Source organism: Lithobates pipiens, unplaced genomic scaffold (genome assembly GCF_037356315.1).
Source record: "Lithobates pipiens isolate NorthernLeopardFrog02 unplaced genomic scaffold, aLitPip1_a1.2 Scaffold_28, whole genome shotgun sequence".
NCBI lineage: Eukaryota > Metazoa > Chordata > Amphibia > Anura > Ranidae > Lithobates > Lithobates pipiens.
In genome coordinates, this window is record NW_027507789.1 from 48,596,339 (window position 1) to 48,612,652 (window position 16,314).

Below are 16,314 nucleotides of genomic sequence, written 5' to 3' on the forward strand. Positions count from 1 at the left end.
GCTGTTTAATCGACTTTTCCCAAAGGGCAATGTTGGAAAATTTTCATTGGATGCAGGAACCTGTAAGTAGTAGTTTTTTTCTTTTTTGTTCATTGTTTGCCAGCTGAACAAAAAAATAATAATGCACACATTGTAACTGCTGCCAACATTTGTGACAAATGCCATCGTGCATTGTTGATCCAGGGAGTATCCAGTTGCCGGTGGAAATCAGGAAGGATTGTTTCCTGTTAGATGGAAGAAAAAGTTTTTTTGTTTGTTTTTGTAGTTTATAATCACGGCTCTGAGGTTGTAATTGTTTTTTTTTTTCTTTGGTTGAAAACCTCCTTGCTGGTCCTACAATATTTCAGAGTTTGTAGTGCCCTGCTTTCTGACTCTTTGGAGACAAGAATTTGAGTCCTAAATTGTTTGTTTTATATTCTGTTGTTTTGACTATTTTGCCTTGTGTCTGATGTTTCCAGGCCCAAGCACGCTGTCATCGTATTGGTCAGAGCAAGGCGGTGAAAGTGTACCGTCTGATAACAAGGAACTCTTACGAGAGGGAGATGTTTGACAAGGCAAGCTTAAAACTAGGCTTGGACAAGGCAGTTCTACAGGACATCAACAGAAAAGGAAACACTAATGGGGTAAGTATCATGCATTACCGATTACTAAAATTGTTCAGTTCAAAGAATATTTACCTCTCCTATAGCCAGTGCAGCAGATCGCTGCAGTTGAATTTCCAGACACTAGCATTTAAGTTTCCTGTTCACTCCCTGCAAGTAGTTTAATCTGCCAGTCCTTATGTCCTTGACCACGACCTCTGTGGCCCAGTGGACCGTTTTCCAAACTAAAGATAACAAATGGTTCCATGATTAATGTTATGTCTTCCTTCTTATAACCGAATCTTCTTAACATATGAGTTTGGATATGTTGGTTTTTTTTTTTGTTTTGTTTTTTTACTTTTTGTAACATTGTGTAAATTTGTGTATTATAATTCTAAGATTTTGCAGTTCTCTCAAATGTATTACTTTACTCCTCTCTAGGTGCAACCGTTGTCCAAAATTGAGGTTGAGGATCTCCTCCGGAAGGGAGCATATGGTGCTCTGATGGATGAAGAGGATGAAGGTTCCAAATTCTGTGAAGAAGACATTGATCAGATTCTGCAGCGTAGAACACAAACCATCACTATCCAGTCTGAAGGGAAAGGCTCAACGTTTGCCAAGGTAATGCAGGAGCAAGATTAACATTTATAATTTTTTATAATCGGACTTGATAATTTATGACTACATTGGTTATGCTGCCACTCTTGGGTAATTGGACATTGGCCAGAAAAAAAAAAGTAGGAATAAGCGCCCAAACATAACCATCTCCAGCTCAGCTGAGTTCGTTTTTAGCTAGTGCCCTTAGGTGATAGATTCTTAGGGGATTGTGCCTACAGAGATCTCTGTGAAGATTTTCCTTCTCAGGGCTTAGTCCTAATTACCTGGTCTAGTCCAAACACACCTTTATGGGGATGAGGATTTCAAGTTGGTGCTTTATCCTGTGAGCCGCAGTCTCCAAGGTACAGTATATCTGGTGACCTCGCCGGCAGGGTGCTATATAAGCACAGGGCAGTGTTCCCACTGGAGGGCATTCAAGTCCCTGATGAACCTGCGGGGAGCACCTGCTGTTATGTGTAAAGATTGGGCCTGCTGGCTCTGTAGCTATGGACTGGTGAGTGCCTCTGACGTAATAGTGAAGCATCCCCCCACCCCCCAAGTGATGGTGTTGCACCCTGCATATGCATGTGCACCTTTTTTTTTTGTGAGTTTCCAGGTGCAGTACACTTGCATTTTGAGCTCCTGGTCCTGCACTGGTTGCACCACACTGGAATTAACGCTGATTCAGCACCATTCTACCTTCAGTATTGCAAAGCTGCAGTTGTCACTAATTTAATGCCAGGCACAGCAAGTATTCAGACACTTGTCTCCTGCGGGTGACTTGCCACATAGGCGTTTTGGTGTAGGCCAACACTTCTTTCAGCTGGGTGGCTGCTTCTCCTTGAGAGTCACAAGCCATGTCTTCATGCAGACAGTGAGGTGGGAAGTGAGGAAGATGGAAAAGGCTGCAAAATTCCTCATCAGGTAGGACCCCCTTCAAAGTTCACCCTGCCATGGCTTCCCAAAGGATCAGATTAGCTCTTTATCCCTGCACTTATCTGGTAATTTTCACTGGTAAAGGCTGAGTTCTACAATTTCAGACACAGAAAATGGTGGGTTTGCTGGCAGATGTGGTGAGCGCTAATGTGAAGTTAGCACTGTGGTTGTTGATGTACCCTGATCGGGCTAACGAAAAAAGAGGTTTTCTCCATTAAAGTGTTTTTCTCCATACCCCACGGTGAAGAAATTCTACAATAAATGGCTGTTGACCTGGCTATTACCTACTTTAATAGGATCCTGTCATTCCAGGTGGATGAGGTCCAGGTCTTTAGAGATATTAGGAATAAGAAGTCAAGACAGGTTAGGAGAAGGATCTTACGGCTCAAGTTTTGGTTGGTGGGAACATCTCTGAAAAACAAACTGAAAGACTGCCCTTTAGGAGTAAATGCTTGTTTGAAACCATCTGTTGATGCCTTCATCTTGAAGGTGGCATGTCAAAAATTGACGCCTTCTAAATCCAATAAACATTTCTAACATGAGCAACCAGCCTGGGGTTTTAAGTAAAAGACTATATCCCAGTTTTGTAAGAAGAGCTAGACCCCAAATCATAGTTCTTGAGGCAAATCCCCCTTACAGTGAAGGGGTGGCCCAACTTGCATTGGTGGAGGGACGTCTATTGGCCTTCGTGGCCACCTGGACTTGTGACTGGGTCTGCAGTGTGGTGTATGAAGTCTAAGAGCTGTAGTTTTGCTGCTTTCTCCCTCTGCGCTTTATATGCTCAAGGGTATTTGCAAATCCACGCAAAGAATGGTTTTCTTTGCAACCCTGGAAAGACGGCTGTCTGGAGGGGTCATTGCGCCTGTGCTGGCAGAGAGAGGTTTTGTTCACCAAATGGAGAAGTGTGGCCTATTCTGGAGCTCAAGAGTCCCAAGTTCCTGAAGATAAAAAATAATCTGGGATGGAGTCCACCCGGTCGATGATTGCTTCACTTCATCAGGGTAACTTCCTGGTATCTGACTCCCCAGACCAGATTGGCTGTGGAATGGATATCCATGTGGATGCTGGATACCAGGAAATCCTTTATTTTGATGAATTTGAAGATCTTGACCACTGATGCCAGCCTATCGGGCTGAGATGCAGGTGTTCTGGAGAACCTATTGGTTAAGAGAATGGTTGTCAGAGGAGTGAAAGTTGATGAACAGCATCCTAGAACTTTGGGCAATTCAGCTGGCTCTCTTACACTCGTCTGTCTCATCTCCCCATCAGGGTGCAGTGGGACACTGCCACTGCTTGTACATTAAGGAGGGACATAAATCTGAGCTTCTCAGGAGGAAGTGGACCTGAATTTGTCTTGGGCATTAAGTTCTGACCCTCTTTGCTATGCACATTCCTTGCATGGAAAATTGGCAGGCGGACTTTCTTCGCCTTCAGCAGCTGAATCCTGGAGAATGTGCTCTTCAAAGGCCCATTCCAGCAGGAGTGTCAGTGCTTCCTGGGCTATTCAGAAGTAAGCTTCTTCTGTTCAGATTTGTAAGGCTGCAACTGGTTTTCTCTTCACGTTTACTAAGTTCTGCCAGGTGAATTTCAGTCCACTGCTGACGTCAGTTTTGGGCAGAAGGTCTTGCAGGTGGTTTTGCAGTGGCGTCCCCCCCCCGTGAATTATAGACGTGTTTTGCCTTGCTGCAGTTTTATCCATCTCTCATATTCAGTGCTTTGGGATAAATAAAGTAGTCACGTATATCAAGTCCTCTGTGCCCTGCATTATTTTATTAACTATGATTTTAGTAACTAGAATTTTTAGTTTACATGTAAAATCTTTTTCGTGGAGGACATCAAAGTACATGGATATCTCTTCCCCTCTTGCCTGTTCATCATTGTTTCCTAAAAAAAAACGGTGCTTAGCTGGGCTGGTTATGCCTAGGCTGGGGGATTCCTGCTTGAGGATATAATGAAGTCAACAGAAAAGGATTTATGAATGTTGAAGCTTTTGAGATGCTCCAAATTTTGTACAATTCAATAAAACTGGCTGCAAAAAGGCTTGGTCGTGCTGGAGCAGATCATTTCAATTATAGTTCTATTATAGTATGTAGTTGAAAAGTGTTGGGTGGTGTCATTAAATACAGTCATTTAAGTGTTCTTAATAACTTTTATTTCTTGAGTGGAAGAGAACTTGTATTGTTAGATGGTAACAGTAAGATTCATAAGCTGTGCATTTATTTTATTTTTTTAAATCGGAACAGGTCTTTATTGAAATAACATTAGATCATACAAGCTAATAATACAGTTGCAGAGAGTTCACACTTGCCAATAACAGGTACAATAACAGATCTCAGGCATGAGTTACACATAATCTACCATACGTGGATGGCAAAGTAAAGCATATAAGCCAGGAACCATACTCGTGTTTCCATCAGAACAAGATAGTAAGTTGTCCTTTATTATTACGAAGCAGAGTCTCCATAGTGAGCTAACTTAGCTGCTTCACTTTACAAAAACAGTAAGGGTCCTTTCACACTGATCAGGTTTTGATGTGCTTTTGGTGTTTAAAAAGCGCAACAAAAATGCACAAACAAATATATCTCTTTACTACTCTGCGCTTTGAGAAGTCACGTGTGCTGCATCTTTAGTTTTTCAAAAGTACATTACATTTTAAGTCAGTGGGAATGCATCTAAAGCGCATTGGGGGCCCTTATGCTGAACAAAGGCGCATCAAAAACTGATCAGTGTTAAAGGGCCCTTATGGCTATACAGAGAAACTAAAATTTTAAAATACTGATGGATATTAAAGCATATTTTAAATTAAGCTGTTCACATTCCCATGCATGTCTGGGGAGGAAATCAAATAGTGAAATAATTCAGTGGAACAATGGTCCAATTGAATGATTTCACCTCATCCCCTAGTCTTATGGCAGCAGTGAAATTATTTCAAGGCTTTATTTCCTTGTTATAATGATCACCTGGACAAAGAGGGTGAATCTCCACAGCAGGTATACCAACTGCAGTAAAAACCTGACAGTTTGACTCCTTGCTCTGTCAAAAACTAGAAAAAATGTTGGCTATAGATTAAAAAAAAAAATGAGCATTCCCAAAATTCCCAAAATGTGTCTTTTGGCTACGACCTGAGGAACACCCCATTGATAACAAACATATTAGTGCTCAGTTTATGTTGAGCCATTCTTATTTCTACAGTATAGCAATTGAATACATAATCTGCTACGTTGTTGGTAGTTCCTCCTTTTTTTTTTTTTTTCTTTTTTTGCCAGTGTTGTAAACCATTTAAAGGATACATTTATCTTTTGTAACGTGGGTGTAAGATTTTACAAATGCACTGGCTCCAGCTGTGTAATCCTTTCACAGTGTTCTGTGAATGGGAGAACTACAAATCTTGACAGCCTTTGCGACCGTCAGCTTGTAGTTTTCAATGAACTACCTGTGCAATGTTAAATGCGCTAGATAGTTCTTTGAGCTTCCTGTCAGAGTGTAACTGCCTGCCTGTATTGGAGGTACGGGCAGACAGCTGCACAGTCTGCAGCACAGTGGCATTACAGGTCCTTGCCAAAAAAAAATATTTAAATGTATTGTGTTTTTACCTGCAAAAAAAGTGCATTTATAATTTTCTTATTTTTTTTTGTAAACGTGAATTTCTCCTTTTAATATAAATTACTAGTTCATTCATCTTGCAACCAAAGCCACAGGAAAGCAATTGTGCGGTGGTGGGTGTCTGCAGATACTGTTAGATCCCAAAGATAAAGTACAGAACTCTAAACTGAAAATCTCCTTCTACAGGCCAGTTTTGTGTCATCTGGTAACAGAACAGACATCTCTCTGGATGACCCTAACTTCTGGCAGAAATGGGCCAAGATTGCTGAGCTGGACACAGATGCCAAGAATGAAAAGGTAAGCAAATTTTTTTTTTTTACAAAGCATACCAGCACTTTACCCCTTATCAAATATAACTGACCCCTTCAGTTTTGCTCATTTAGGATAGTTTAGTCATTGACCGCCCTCGTGTGAGGAAGCAAACCAAACATTACAACTCCTTTGAGGACGACGAGCTGATGGAATTCTCAGAGCTTGAGAGTGACACAGAGGAGCGACCAACAAGGTCACGGCGACTGAATGAGAAAACACGCCGTTATCTACGGGCAGAATGCTTCAGGGTGGAAAAGAACCTGCTCATATTTGGGTAAGTGGTCTTCTTTATCAAGAATGAAATGCTTAACCTTTTGGTTTAGCAGTTGTTTTGACTAGGGCAGGGATTCTTAACTGGGGCTATCCATAGTCCTTGGGAGTATTGCAACTAAATGAGGGCATGAGCCTAATTCAGTTCGGATTCTCTGCTTTTTTAAAATTGAAATCAAAGTGGAGGAATAGATTTGATTTGCCAAATGTCATGTGAGTAACATCGTCAGTATCTGGATCTATATTCAATGTTTTGATTGCATAAAAACAGCAAAAACTCTCACTAGTTTTAGATAGCTTCGTGTATTTGTAGTTTTCTGTTTTTTATATAAATAAATCTGATAAAATCTTTATAATAATCATCTTTCAGCTGTTCTGTTATTAACCCCTTCAGGCCAGCAGTATGCATATATGCAACCTCTCACCGGGTGGGTCTTAACGCCAAGCATCCACATATATGCATACCGGAATGTAAACAAAGCTGCGCCGAGAGCGTGCTCCTTGCACCGTTACAGGTGGCTTACAGAAATCTCCCGATCATGTGACCACTGTGGCAGCCAATCACGGCAGTCGGCTGATCAGAAACCCTGCCCCACCTCCCAATATCAGAAACCTCTTAAGGGCCGAGAGCTGCTGGCATTAATAGGTTAACTATATATAAAGTAAAATCAAGCTGTTGACATATTTTAAAGTCTTACTGGTACCGAATGGGATTGAGGATGAGGATTTGGACAAGTTGGAAATGTAAAGACCCTCTACAATAGGCCATATACTAACAAGGCAGCCCTCTCTGATTGCACTTGTTTACTGGCTTTTTAATGCATAGTAGCTGTGTAAGAACATAGAAGTACAAGTACAGGTATTGGGTGTCTCTTCTAATGAACTAGACCAGTTTAATATAAGCGTTGGATGCACAGAAGGTTCATTTGTTTGCTTTGCATAAGCGGGTTCCCTCCTATGACAACAATTCTATTTCTGCAGCTGGGGACGCTGGAAGGACATCCTGACTCTGGGACGTTTCAAATGGCATTTAAATGAGAAAGACATGGAGATGATCTGCAGGGCTTTGCTGGTTTATTGCGTGAAACATTACAAAGGAGATGACAAGATCAAAAGCTTCATTTGGGACCTTATCACTCCCATAAAAGATGGTGGAAGCAACCAGGCTCTGCAGAACCACTCAGGTACTTTGAGCTTTCACTTAGCCTGCAACTATACACGCTGTGTGCATTCCTCCCAGAGAATATAGGAATATAGGCAAATTGACTTAAAATGTGACTTTATGCTTTCAAGAGGTTCTCCACTGACAATGCTAAAATTGGCATTGCATAACCCTTATGACAATGTGAACTTCAGCAGCACTTCCACTATTTATCTTGAGAGGGATCTGTGAATATGAACTGACTGTCAAGGTCTTTAGCCACAATTTTCATAAGTTTTTAAGGTTTTTGGTCTACAGAGGCAGGGGACCATGCTGTAACCTTCTGCTATTGGTTGGAAACCTTTTAAATATGTTTACCCAGGAGTGACTTTGCAGATGACCCCAGAAATATCTCTTCTCTCAATCCTACCAGGATCAAGGCAGGCGGTATATAAAGTGATCCTCGGGTTTATTTTTGGTTCTGCTGCCAGAACCCTGATACCCAGACATGGGAGAAATGCCTTTGTTCTATCAGAGACAGTGGGCCCCAGAGCTTAACCGCAAAATGTGTGTAGGGAAACTTCCAGACCATTTATTTGATGGACATACTTTTCGATTTCAGCCGGTCCTATCTTATCTAACATGATGAAGCTATAAACAAGAGACTTCTCATCAGAATGTTTATAGGAGAGACTCCATACAATCGGTTACACTATCCTATTTAGACAGTCATATCTACTATCTAGACTGTACCTTTTACCCATTTCCTTTTCTTATTTTCCTTATCCTAGATCTATAGTTGTCCCTCAGTACAAGCCCTGAGACCCTGAATTGAAATAAATCATGTTAGCTTGTAGGTAGGGGACCCCTTTTAATAGTAATATAATTCTTAATCCTGGTCTAACATATAGATACGTAGTACTATGGTATTGTAGTTTTGATTGTTTCGACTAGCTTCCATTAGAATTGTCAAAAAGGTAAATTTTTTTGTCCATTTGACAAGGCTATTTCCTCTTCCTGTAGTCCGGTGTCACCGTAGAAGCTCGGTCACTGAAATGCAGTATTGTCCCCCTTTGTGCTGGCTGTGTTCTCTGAACTGCAGCTTGACGTAGTGAAGTCACAGTGGGCTGTTCTTTCATTGCTAGCAAGCCCGTAGTTACACAATCCTAGCTAAACCCATTCCTACCCAATAGACCTAACACTAACCATTGTGGGAGATGTAGTTTTGTTGATAAACTGCAAAGCAGCCAGATATCACTCTCTAAGCCTTTTCGCCATGCTCCATGTGCTTGGGCTGTGGGAGTGTCACAAATACTTGTGTTTCTACACATTCAGTACAACATGTTAAAATTTTATTTCAATAAATGTCCAGAACCAGTTACCTTTTAGTGCTATTACATGCATAGCATCTACATTACTCTTCTCCCTGTTTCCACAAATTTCCCCAAACCCATTGAATTCACAGCCATTCCAAGCTGCTTTCAAAAAACTGCAAGAGGTGTGTGTATATTGTTCTTGGACTGTCTGTACCTGTTGGCACAGGCAGCATCATGACGCAAGTTTATCAACATGCATGTAAGGGTGGCTCCGGCAGGGGTTAATAGGACTCTGAAAGCTAAGGAACCTTACAATGAAAATTGGCGCCAGTGGTGAGGGAGAGTATAAAATATGAAAGCCATATTCTGAGCATCCAATATAGAAAACAAACGTTGCGACCAATATCACTTTAACAGCCACCTTTTCACTTGGCAGTCAGATTGCTAGTGCTTGACATCAGTTCCCCTACTACCCATTTACTTACTAGGTTCCAGAGTGGTCAAGTGACAAAAGTGGCATGACAAATGTAGCCTGGCACAGTCATGATGACAGAAGAACAGACTCGGCCCTGGGTGATCAGGTAGACCTTGAAATGCAGTTTTAGCAGGATACTGAATTAAGCCTAGTGCTCATAGCACTGTTTAATGAATAATGTTGGCTATTTGAAGGTTTGTCAGCCCCTGTCCCACGTGGAAGGAAAGGGAAGAAAATGAAGAATCAGATGCTATTGCCAGAGATCAAGAATGCTGATTGGCTGGCAAGCTGTAACCCTGAGATTGTCCTGCATGACGAGAGCTACAAAAAGCACCTCAAACAACACTGTAACAAGTGAGTAGACCTAAACAGATATAGCAGACAAGTGCATTCGGATTAATATATTTTTTGTTGCAATGTTGAATTTTAATTTTTAAGATGTCTTCCGCTATAGTAATGCTTGACTGTGTATATAAATTCTTGTCCAGCAAAAGATAATTGTCACAGTTAAATTATCACTGTACTTTAAATCAGGGTCCTTCTTCGGGTACGAATGCTGTACTACCTGAAGGCAGAAGTGCTTGGGGATGCAGCTGTTAAAGCTCTGGAAGGTGTAAATGCAAGGTAAGACAGTCTCTCACAGCCTCAAGTAACCAGTATTAGAATATTGATGTTACCATTACATAATATAACTGTTGATACTTCCAGAAATCGCCTAAGCATATAACTTCCTGTGCTCCACACCTATTCAGTTACATTGTTCCCAGCTATCTTGGAGGGCTACAAACCCCCCACCCCCCCTCTTATCCCCTTATGCTATTTAGAAGAGTGTGTGTAAACCTGTCCTAGGATGAAAATGCTCCTCTTAGCCCTTGTACACACGGTCGGAGATTCCGACAACCAAATCCGTCGGAGTAATTCCGACTGATTAATTCCGGAAGAGGTCCGGAAGTGATGTTGCATACACACGGTTGGACAAAGTTGACGGAAATTCCGATTGTACATAACGTGATGACGTTATTTCGCTACGACGGGACTACGTTCAGGCTAGTAGCCAATAGCTTTGGTCTAGGAATTTGATCTGAGCATGCGTGGCACTTTGTCCGTCGGAGTAGGCTACACATGATCGGAGTATGTCCGATAGGAGCATTTTGTCGGAAAATTTTACCGGCAAGTTGGAAAACTTGGTCCGTCGGATATTCCGACGGAATCAGTCCGATGCAGACCACACACAGTCGGAATATCCGACAAAACGGTCCTAAAGGAAACATTCCGTCGGAATCTCCGACCGTGTGTACAAGGGCTTATATGCAGTGGATATAAAAAGTCTATACACTCGTGTTAAAATGACAGGTTTCTGTGAAAAAAATGAAACAAAGATCAATCATTTCATAACTTTTCCACCTCTAATGTGCCCTATAAACTGTACAACTGAATTGAAGAACAAATCTTTAAGGGGGGGGGGGGGGGAGTAAAAATAAAAAACTAAAATAATGTGGTTGCATAAGTGTGCACACCCTCTTATAACTGGGAATGTAGCTGTGTTCAGAATTAAGCAATCACATTCAAATTCGTGTTAAATAGGAGTCAGTACACACCTGCCATCATTTAAAGTGACCAGCTCCCAAATATCCTGATTACTGACCACTCTCCTGAATGTAGTGAGGGCTGTACAAGTCTGTCTCATGGCCACAGCCTCGATTTTACAATCTGATGCTCTGTTTGTGTTACCAGAGGGGCTCCCAAAATGGACAGGCTGCCTTTCAATCTACAAATGCCAGGAGGATTAGACAGGTCATTATTCAGGCACATGACCTAGTGGGGAAGGTCCCCCCTCTCTTGCCTGTGAAGGCTTCATCAAAAGTGTTGGTTCATTGTTGGCTTTTTAGCATTAGGCCTTAGCTTCCCAAGTCTTTATAGCTGCCACCTTTTTCACACAAACACGATTGTAAATTTTATTGAATATTTGTTCAGGCCTCAACAGATGGTGGCTCTGTAGGGCCTTCTCTGTTTACTTCTTGTTTCCTGTTAGCATGAGGTTGTTTTGGTGAGCCTGTTAGCAGTTTTTTTTTTTTTTTTTGCTGTTGCCGTCCCTCGTGGGATTGCTTTAGGACATCCCAATGGTTTGAGAATTTAACTCACCTTTGTCATGTGATGAAAGGTTAATAAAACTCCACTTTTGGTGGAGTTGATTTGCTTTCAAAATCCCTTTTGTGGAGTACATCATAGGACACATATTGCCTGCTGACAAAACTGAGGCAATGCAGTGAATGGGTTATGCAGGGTCAGACGTTTTGCAAGTGTCCAATCATTTGGAGTCAGAGCATAACCCATTGGTATAATAATTTATTAAATCGACTGCATACATTTTTGCTGATTTACTGGTTAATTAAATAAACATTGTGCACAACATGCTGTGATAAGGCATAATTGGTTGGGATTGGTGCAAAGAGCTTTAGGCCAGCCATACATGGTTCCTGTTGAACCAGCCGAGATTTGAACTGTTAATGGGCAGGCTGAGTGTACCAAGTTGATCGATCAATTTTGGTCAACTAGCCTGCCGGTTTCTCTTACGATTAGCATCATCACTGTCTTTTCCCAGCAAGGAAGGCTTTCCCTGACTGCCCCTGCTCCCCTTGCTGGGAGTAGACAATGACTCGGCAGGAGGGATTCCCCTGCAAGCACTGTCTGTGTTGATGGGGGAATCGTGCAAATTTCTTTCCTGCAACCATGGATTTGCACCGTGTATGGCCTGCCATTCATTCCTTGTTTTTAGCACATGGATGAAGTAATTTAATCCCCAATCTTGGCGCAGGGTTGCCTTCCAATTTTGTGAAATGAGCACGCTTGTATTTGCAATGCAATGGTCAGGGATGAGGGCAGTTATTGATGGATATAATCCCAGCAGAGTCTTATTTCCAATCATTTTGTTTCTTGTGGTAATAATGGAAAATATTTATATTCAGCTGCTTTTTATTGCAGGGAACTGGATGTAATGTTACCTGATATAGACTACGTAGAAATACCTGTGGACTGGTGGGATGCTGAAGCTGACAAATCACTACTGCTTGGTGTTTTTAAGCATGGTATGTATGTCCCACATAGATTCCTAACTCCTGGACTAGCCCTGCTTGTACACTAGTTGTATTGTTAAACAGCATTGTGTCCTTATGGTGGCAGATACACAGATGTATCTGAAAAATACCACTGAGAACATACAGTAAGAGCTGCGTATTGTATACTGCTTTTTAACTGAGATGCTTTGTTGTATAACAATTATTGATTAACTTATCCTTAGTATAGCCAAAGCTCGATTGGCTGTACTTTTGCTGAGGGGCACAGGAGTGCAGTCCGCTTTGCCCTCCTGCGACCTGTTTTCAGCAGAGAGCGAGCTGAAGTCTGCTCTCTGCTGACGTCCCGGGTGTCCGTTAAGGCACCACGTCATCACGAAAAAGTCTGGATCCATCAGGTGCCTGGATTGACACCCAGCTCAGCCTCTCGGCAAGCTGCCCTGAGCCTTAGCCGGCTGCCCCCTCCACAGCCCAGTGCTCCAGTGAGCGAGGTGGGGGCAGAGCAGAGAGCTGTGACTTAGTCTGCAGCTCACTGCTCGGGGAGCTCTGAAAACTGAGATCCGTGTTCGATCGCTCGAGTCTTAATGCAGAGGCATCGGGGGACAGATGGTTTTGCACAGAGCTGCCCCGATCCTCCTCTTCTCAGGTCCCTCTTCAGTGCGCCTGCCTTGCCCCCCCCCCCCCTCCTGTTGAGTGCCCCCACAGCAAGTAGATTGCTATGGGGGCACCTGAGCCAAGTCACAGCTCCCTTTGTCCATTCAGACACAGAGCCATGGCCCGGCCCTTCCCCCTTTCTTTCCTTATTGGTTTACTAACTTTGACAGCAGCGGTTATCAATGGCACCACGCTGCTGTCTCAGCCAATAAGGAGGGGAGCCCCGGACAGCCGAGTGTCTCGTGCAACATTGCTGGATCTAGATGGACCTCAGGTAAGTATTAGGGGGGCTGCTGCACACAGAAGGCTTTTTATCTTGATGCACAGAATGCATTAAGTTAAACCTTCTGCAACCATTTTAAGAGTGGATGTTTAGGCATGTGGCTAAAATGCACAGTTGAATAAATGTAAGTGGATATATAGGTAAACTGCTAAGAGATTTGCAATTCTGTTCAGTCAGTCTTTTGAGTCGCACACTAGGCCACAGTTCACAGCTACTGCTGCAAGCTCCATTTTCACCTGCCTGCTGCTTGGAGTGTTAAAGAACATTACCCCACCACATCAACACAACACTAGTGTCTTCCATGTGTTCTGCTCTTGTGAGCTACCTTAACATTTCACCTTGCAGAGTGTGAAACATGTTGGCAGTTTTGTGTGTTAAAATAGAGCCAGATAATTTTGTCGCTTCATAATAGCTTACTCTTAGTTTGATTTCGATTTTTCAGAGGATTATGAATAGATATAATATCAAGCAGGTTTATCAATGGTAATTTAAAATACCTTTAATTATTTGTGAAAGAATACACAAAGAATGTTTTTTTTTTTTTCGTATTTGATATTAAAATGATTGCCCTCTATAGGATATGAGCGTTACTGCGCCATGAGAGCAGATCCATCCCTCTGCTTCCTGGAGAAGGTGGGAAAGCCAGATGAGAGCTCCTTGTCTGCTGATGGAGTTCACGATGTCAGTCATGACCTGGTAGAAAGGTAGGTGACCAAGTATGTACAGGTGACAAGTTTGGGTCAGAACAAATTGATTTAGTAGGTGTTGTGTTATGACTTGTAAATGCTGCATCTTTGTATATATAAAAGTAAAATGATGCATCCATATAGTCAAATCGTGCAATTTGTTTCTTTGTACAGATCTGGCACAGAGAAAGAAGATAATAATGAGGACAAACAGGAAGTACAGCAGGAGGTGAGAAGTGTGCATCAAGTGTTTAGGCTTATGTCCCCCAATACAAGCTGGAAACCTAAACGATGTCAAATTCCCTGGGTTGAGATTAAAATTTGAAGCTCAATTCTTTCAAACATTCGTTAAGGGTTAAATACAAAGAACTCGTCTTTGAGAAGACTTTTCTGTGTGTGTGTGTGTGTGTGTGTGTGCGCGCGCGTGTGTGTGTGTGTGCGCGTGTGCATATACATACATACGCATATTAGGAACACTTGTATACCTGTGTATTCATGCAATTATCTAATCGGCCAAGCATTCACTAGCTGCACAATGCTTAAATAATGCAGAAACGGATATGGAACTTCAGATCATGTCCTCATCACACACCATAAAAAGGGGAAAGGATGTGATTTTTGACCATGATTATTAATGCCAGTCGGGATGGTTTCAATGTTTCTGCAGCTTTTGACCTCCCTGGGTTTTAATGCACAACAGTCTCCTAAAGTTTTCTTAAGATGGTGAGATACATAACCAGCGAGTGTTCTGTTGATAGAAATCCCTGACCAAGAGCGACATGTGAGAGGACACATCTCACGGAGCTCCCACTATTAACTGGCCATTGATCTTATTCCCGGTCTCCTAGACCCAGCACCTGTTGACCCACACACTAATACCTTCCTCAAGCAGCGGTGCTGTCTCTCCTTTGCCCAGACATGATGCAGTGCTGGAAGAACAAAGTAGATCCCACAATCCCCAGGATCCAAAATGGCACCGCGGCAGACCTCCCACAGAGGAATCCTAAGGGAACTGAGAAGCGCCCGCCACCGTGAGTCCTCCAAGTCCTCACCTAAAGAATAGCAGCAGCGTGATATGCACTTGTTTGCCCAAAAGACACCCAGTTCAGCTGCGAAAACAGAGAAGGGTCTGGCGTGTCACCAGAAGCGGAGCTGGAGGGGGCTGAGCTGAGCCAAGACACTATTACAGTGCAGGAGGGCATGCAGCCAGAAGGCACTGAAGAGGAGAGTGAGCAACTCACTCTCGCTGACATACTATGTGCAGTAAAATACACTGCCTCTGTAGATCACTTAAAAGAACAATTTGGAGGGCTGAAGGAGAGGGTCACCCTGGTCAGACAGGACTTGCAGAAGGTCAGGGAAAGAACAGCAACTGCAGAATGCAGGATTGAAGACCAACTCTCCCCCCTTGTGAGAGAGGCTCACATCACTGCTAGGCTGGCCAAGACAATGGATTTAAGGGCAGAAGATATTGAGAACTGCTGGCAGGGCGTCAGAAAAAGTCCTGCCAGCAGCTTCTTTGGAGCGGTGAAGGAGAGGAGAACTCGGCGCTCTTCCACCGCTGCTCCCCTTTGAAATCAATGGGGGGGGGGGGGGTTAAAACTACCCCGCTAGCGGCTGAATAGCGCCACTAAAACGATGGTAAAATGGCGCTATTTTTACCACTGATGCCTGGGGCGGCTCGGTGTCAAAGGGGTCTTAGACACAAGGAAGTCATTCTGCTTCTTGCAAGGGAACACCAGAATATTAAATTTAATGAAGGCCAGGTATTATTTTACCCTAACTTCTCTGCAGAGGTCCAGAAAAGCAGAGCCAAATTCACAGCAGTCAAACAACGACTACAGAAACTGCAGGTCTCATACCCCATGCTGTAAACAAAAGGAAAGCAAAAGGAGGAGAGAAAAGCTCAAAGCCAATCCTTTAAACAGCTTAGGAATTTATTCAGTAGATAGGTATAAAACAACACTAAAAACTTGCTTGAAAAATGTTGGAGCACTTGCAGAGTGCTAGAGCTGGTGGAAGCTTCCACGCGCAGTGTCGGAGCACAGGAGGACCGCCGGGAAGTCTCTGTAGAGGGATCCACGAGCGCTGTGTGTTGCCCCATCTTGTACCCTGCGAAGCTCCGCATCTCTGCTGAAGGACAGACACGCTTCGAAAATGCAGCAGAGGCCTCTGCATGGCTGGACATCCATGAACATGCCCTTCGTCCCCACTGCCCACCTTCGGAGGGAGATGATTGAGGCACCCTCACCGCATGATATCACTCTGGTGAGTTGGGTTCGGGTATATTCAGGAATGTCCATTTATGTTGTTACTAAGAGCAATAAAGAATCTGTCCATTCCGCAGAGCAATTAGTTCAATCATCTATAAGTACTATTACTATCGCAG

The 16,314-nt window shown here is 42.9% G+C and overlaps 1 protein-coding gene across 2 annotated transcripts in view; it reads left to right on the top strand.

Moving 5' to 3' along the window:
• The window catches only part of CHD6 (chromodomain helicase DNA binding protein 6), a 219,871-nt gene that overhangs the window by 149,850 nt on the left and 53,707 nt on the right, over nucleotides 1–16,314 (top strand). For both annotated transcript variants that reach the window (XM_077459181.1, XM_077459182.1), the window contains 10 exons: nucleotides 459–623; nucleotides 1,023–1,202; nucleotides 5,904–6,014; nucleotides 6,101–6,303; nucleotides 7,281–7,483; nucleotides 9,426–9,585; nucleotides 9,766–9,855; nucleotides 12,214–12,317; nucleotides 13,817–13,943; nucleotides 14,100–14,154. In XM_077459181.1, coding sequence (XP_077315307.1) covers nucleotides 459–623; nucleotides 1,023–1,202; nucleotides 5,904–6,014; nucleotides 6,101–6,303; nucleotides 7,281–7,483; nucleotides 9,426–9,585; nucleotides 9,766–9,855; nucleotides 12,214–12,317; nucleotides 13,817–13,943; nucleotides 14,100–14,154 — 1,398 coding nt within the window. The remainder of the gene's footprint in view (nucleotides 1–458; nucleotides 624–1,022; nucleotides 1,203–5,903; nucleotides 6,015–6,100; nucleotides 6,304–7,280; nucleotides 7,484–9,425; nucleotides 9,586–9,765; nucleotides 9,856–12,213; nucleotides 12,318–13,816; nucleotides 13,944–14,099; nucleotides 14,155–16,314) is intronic.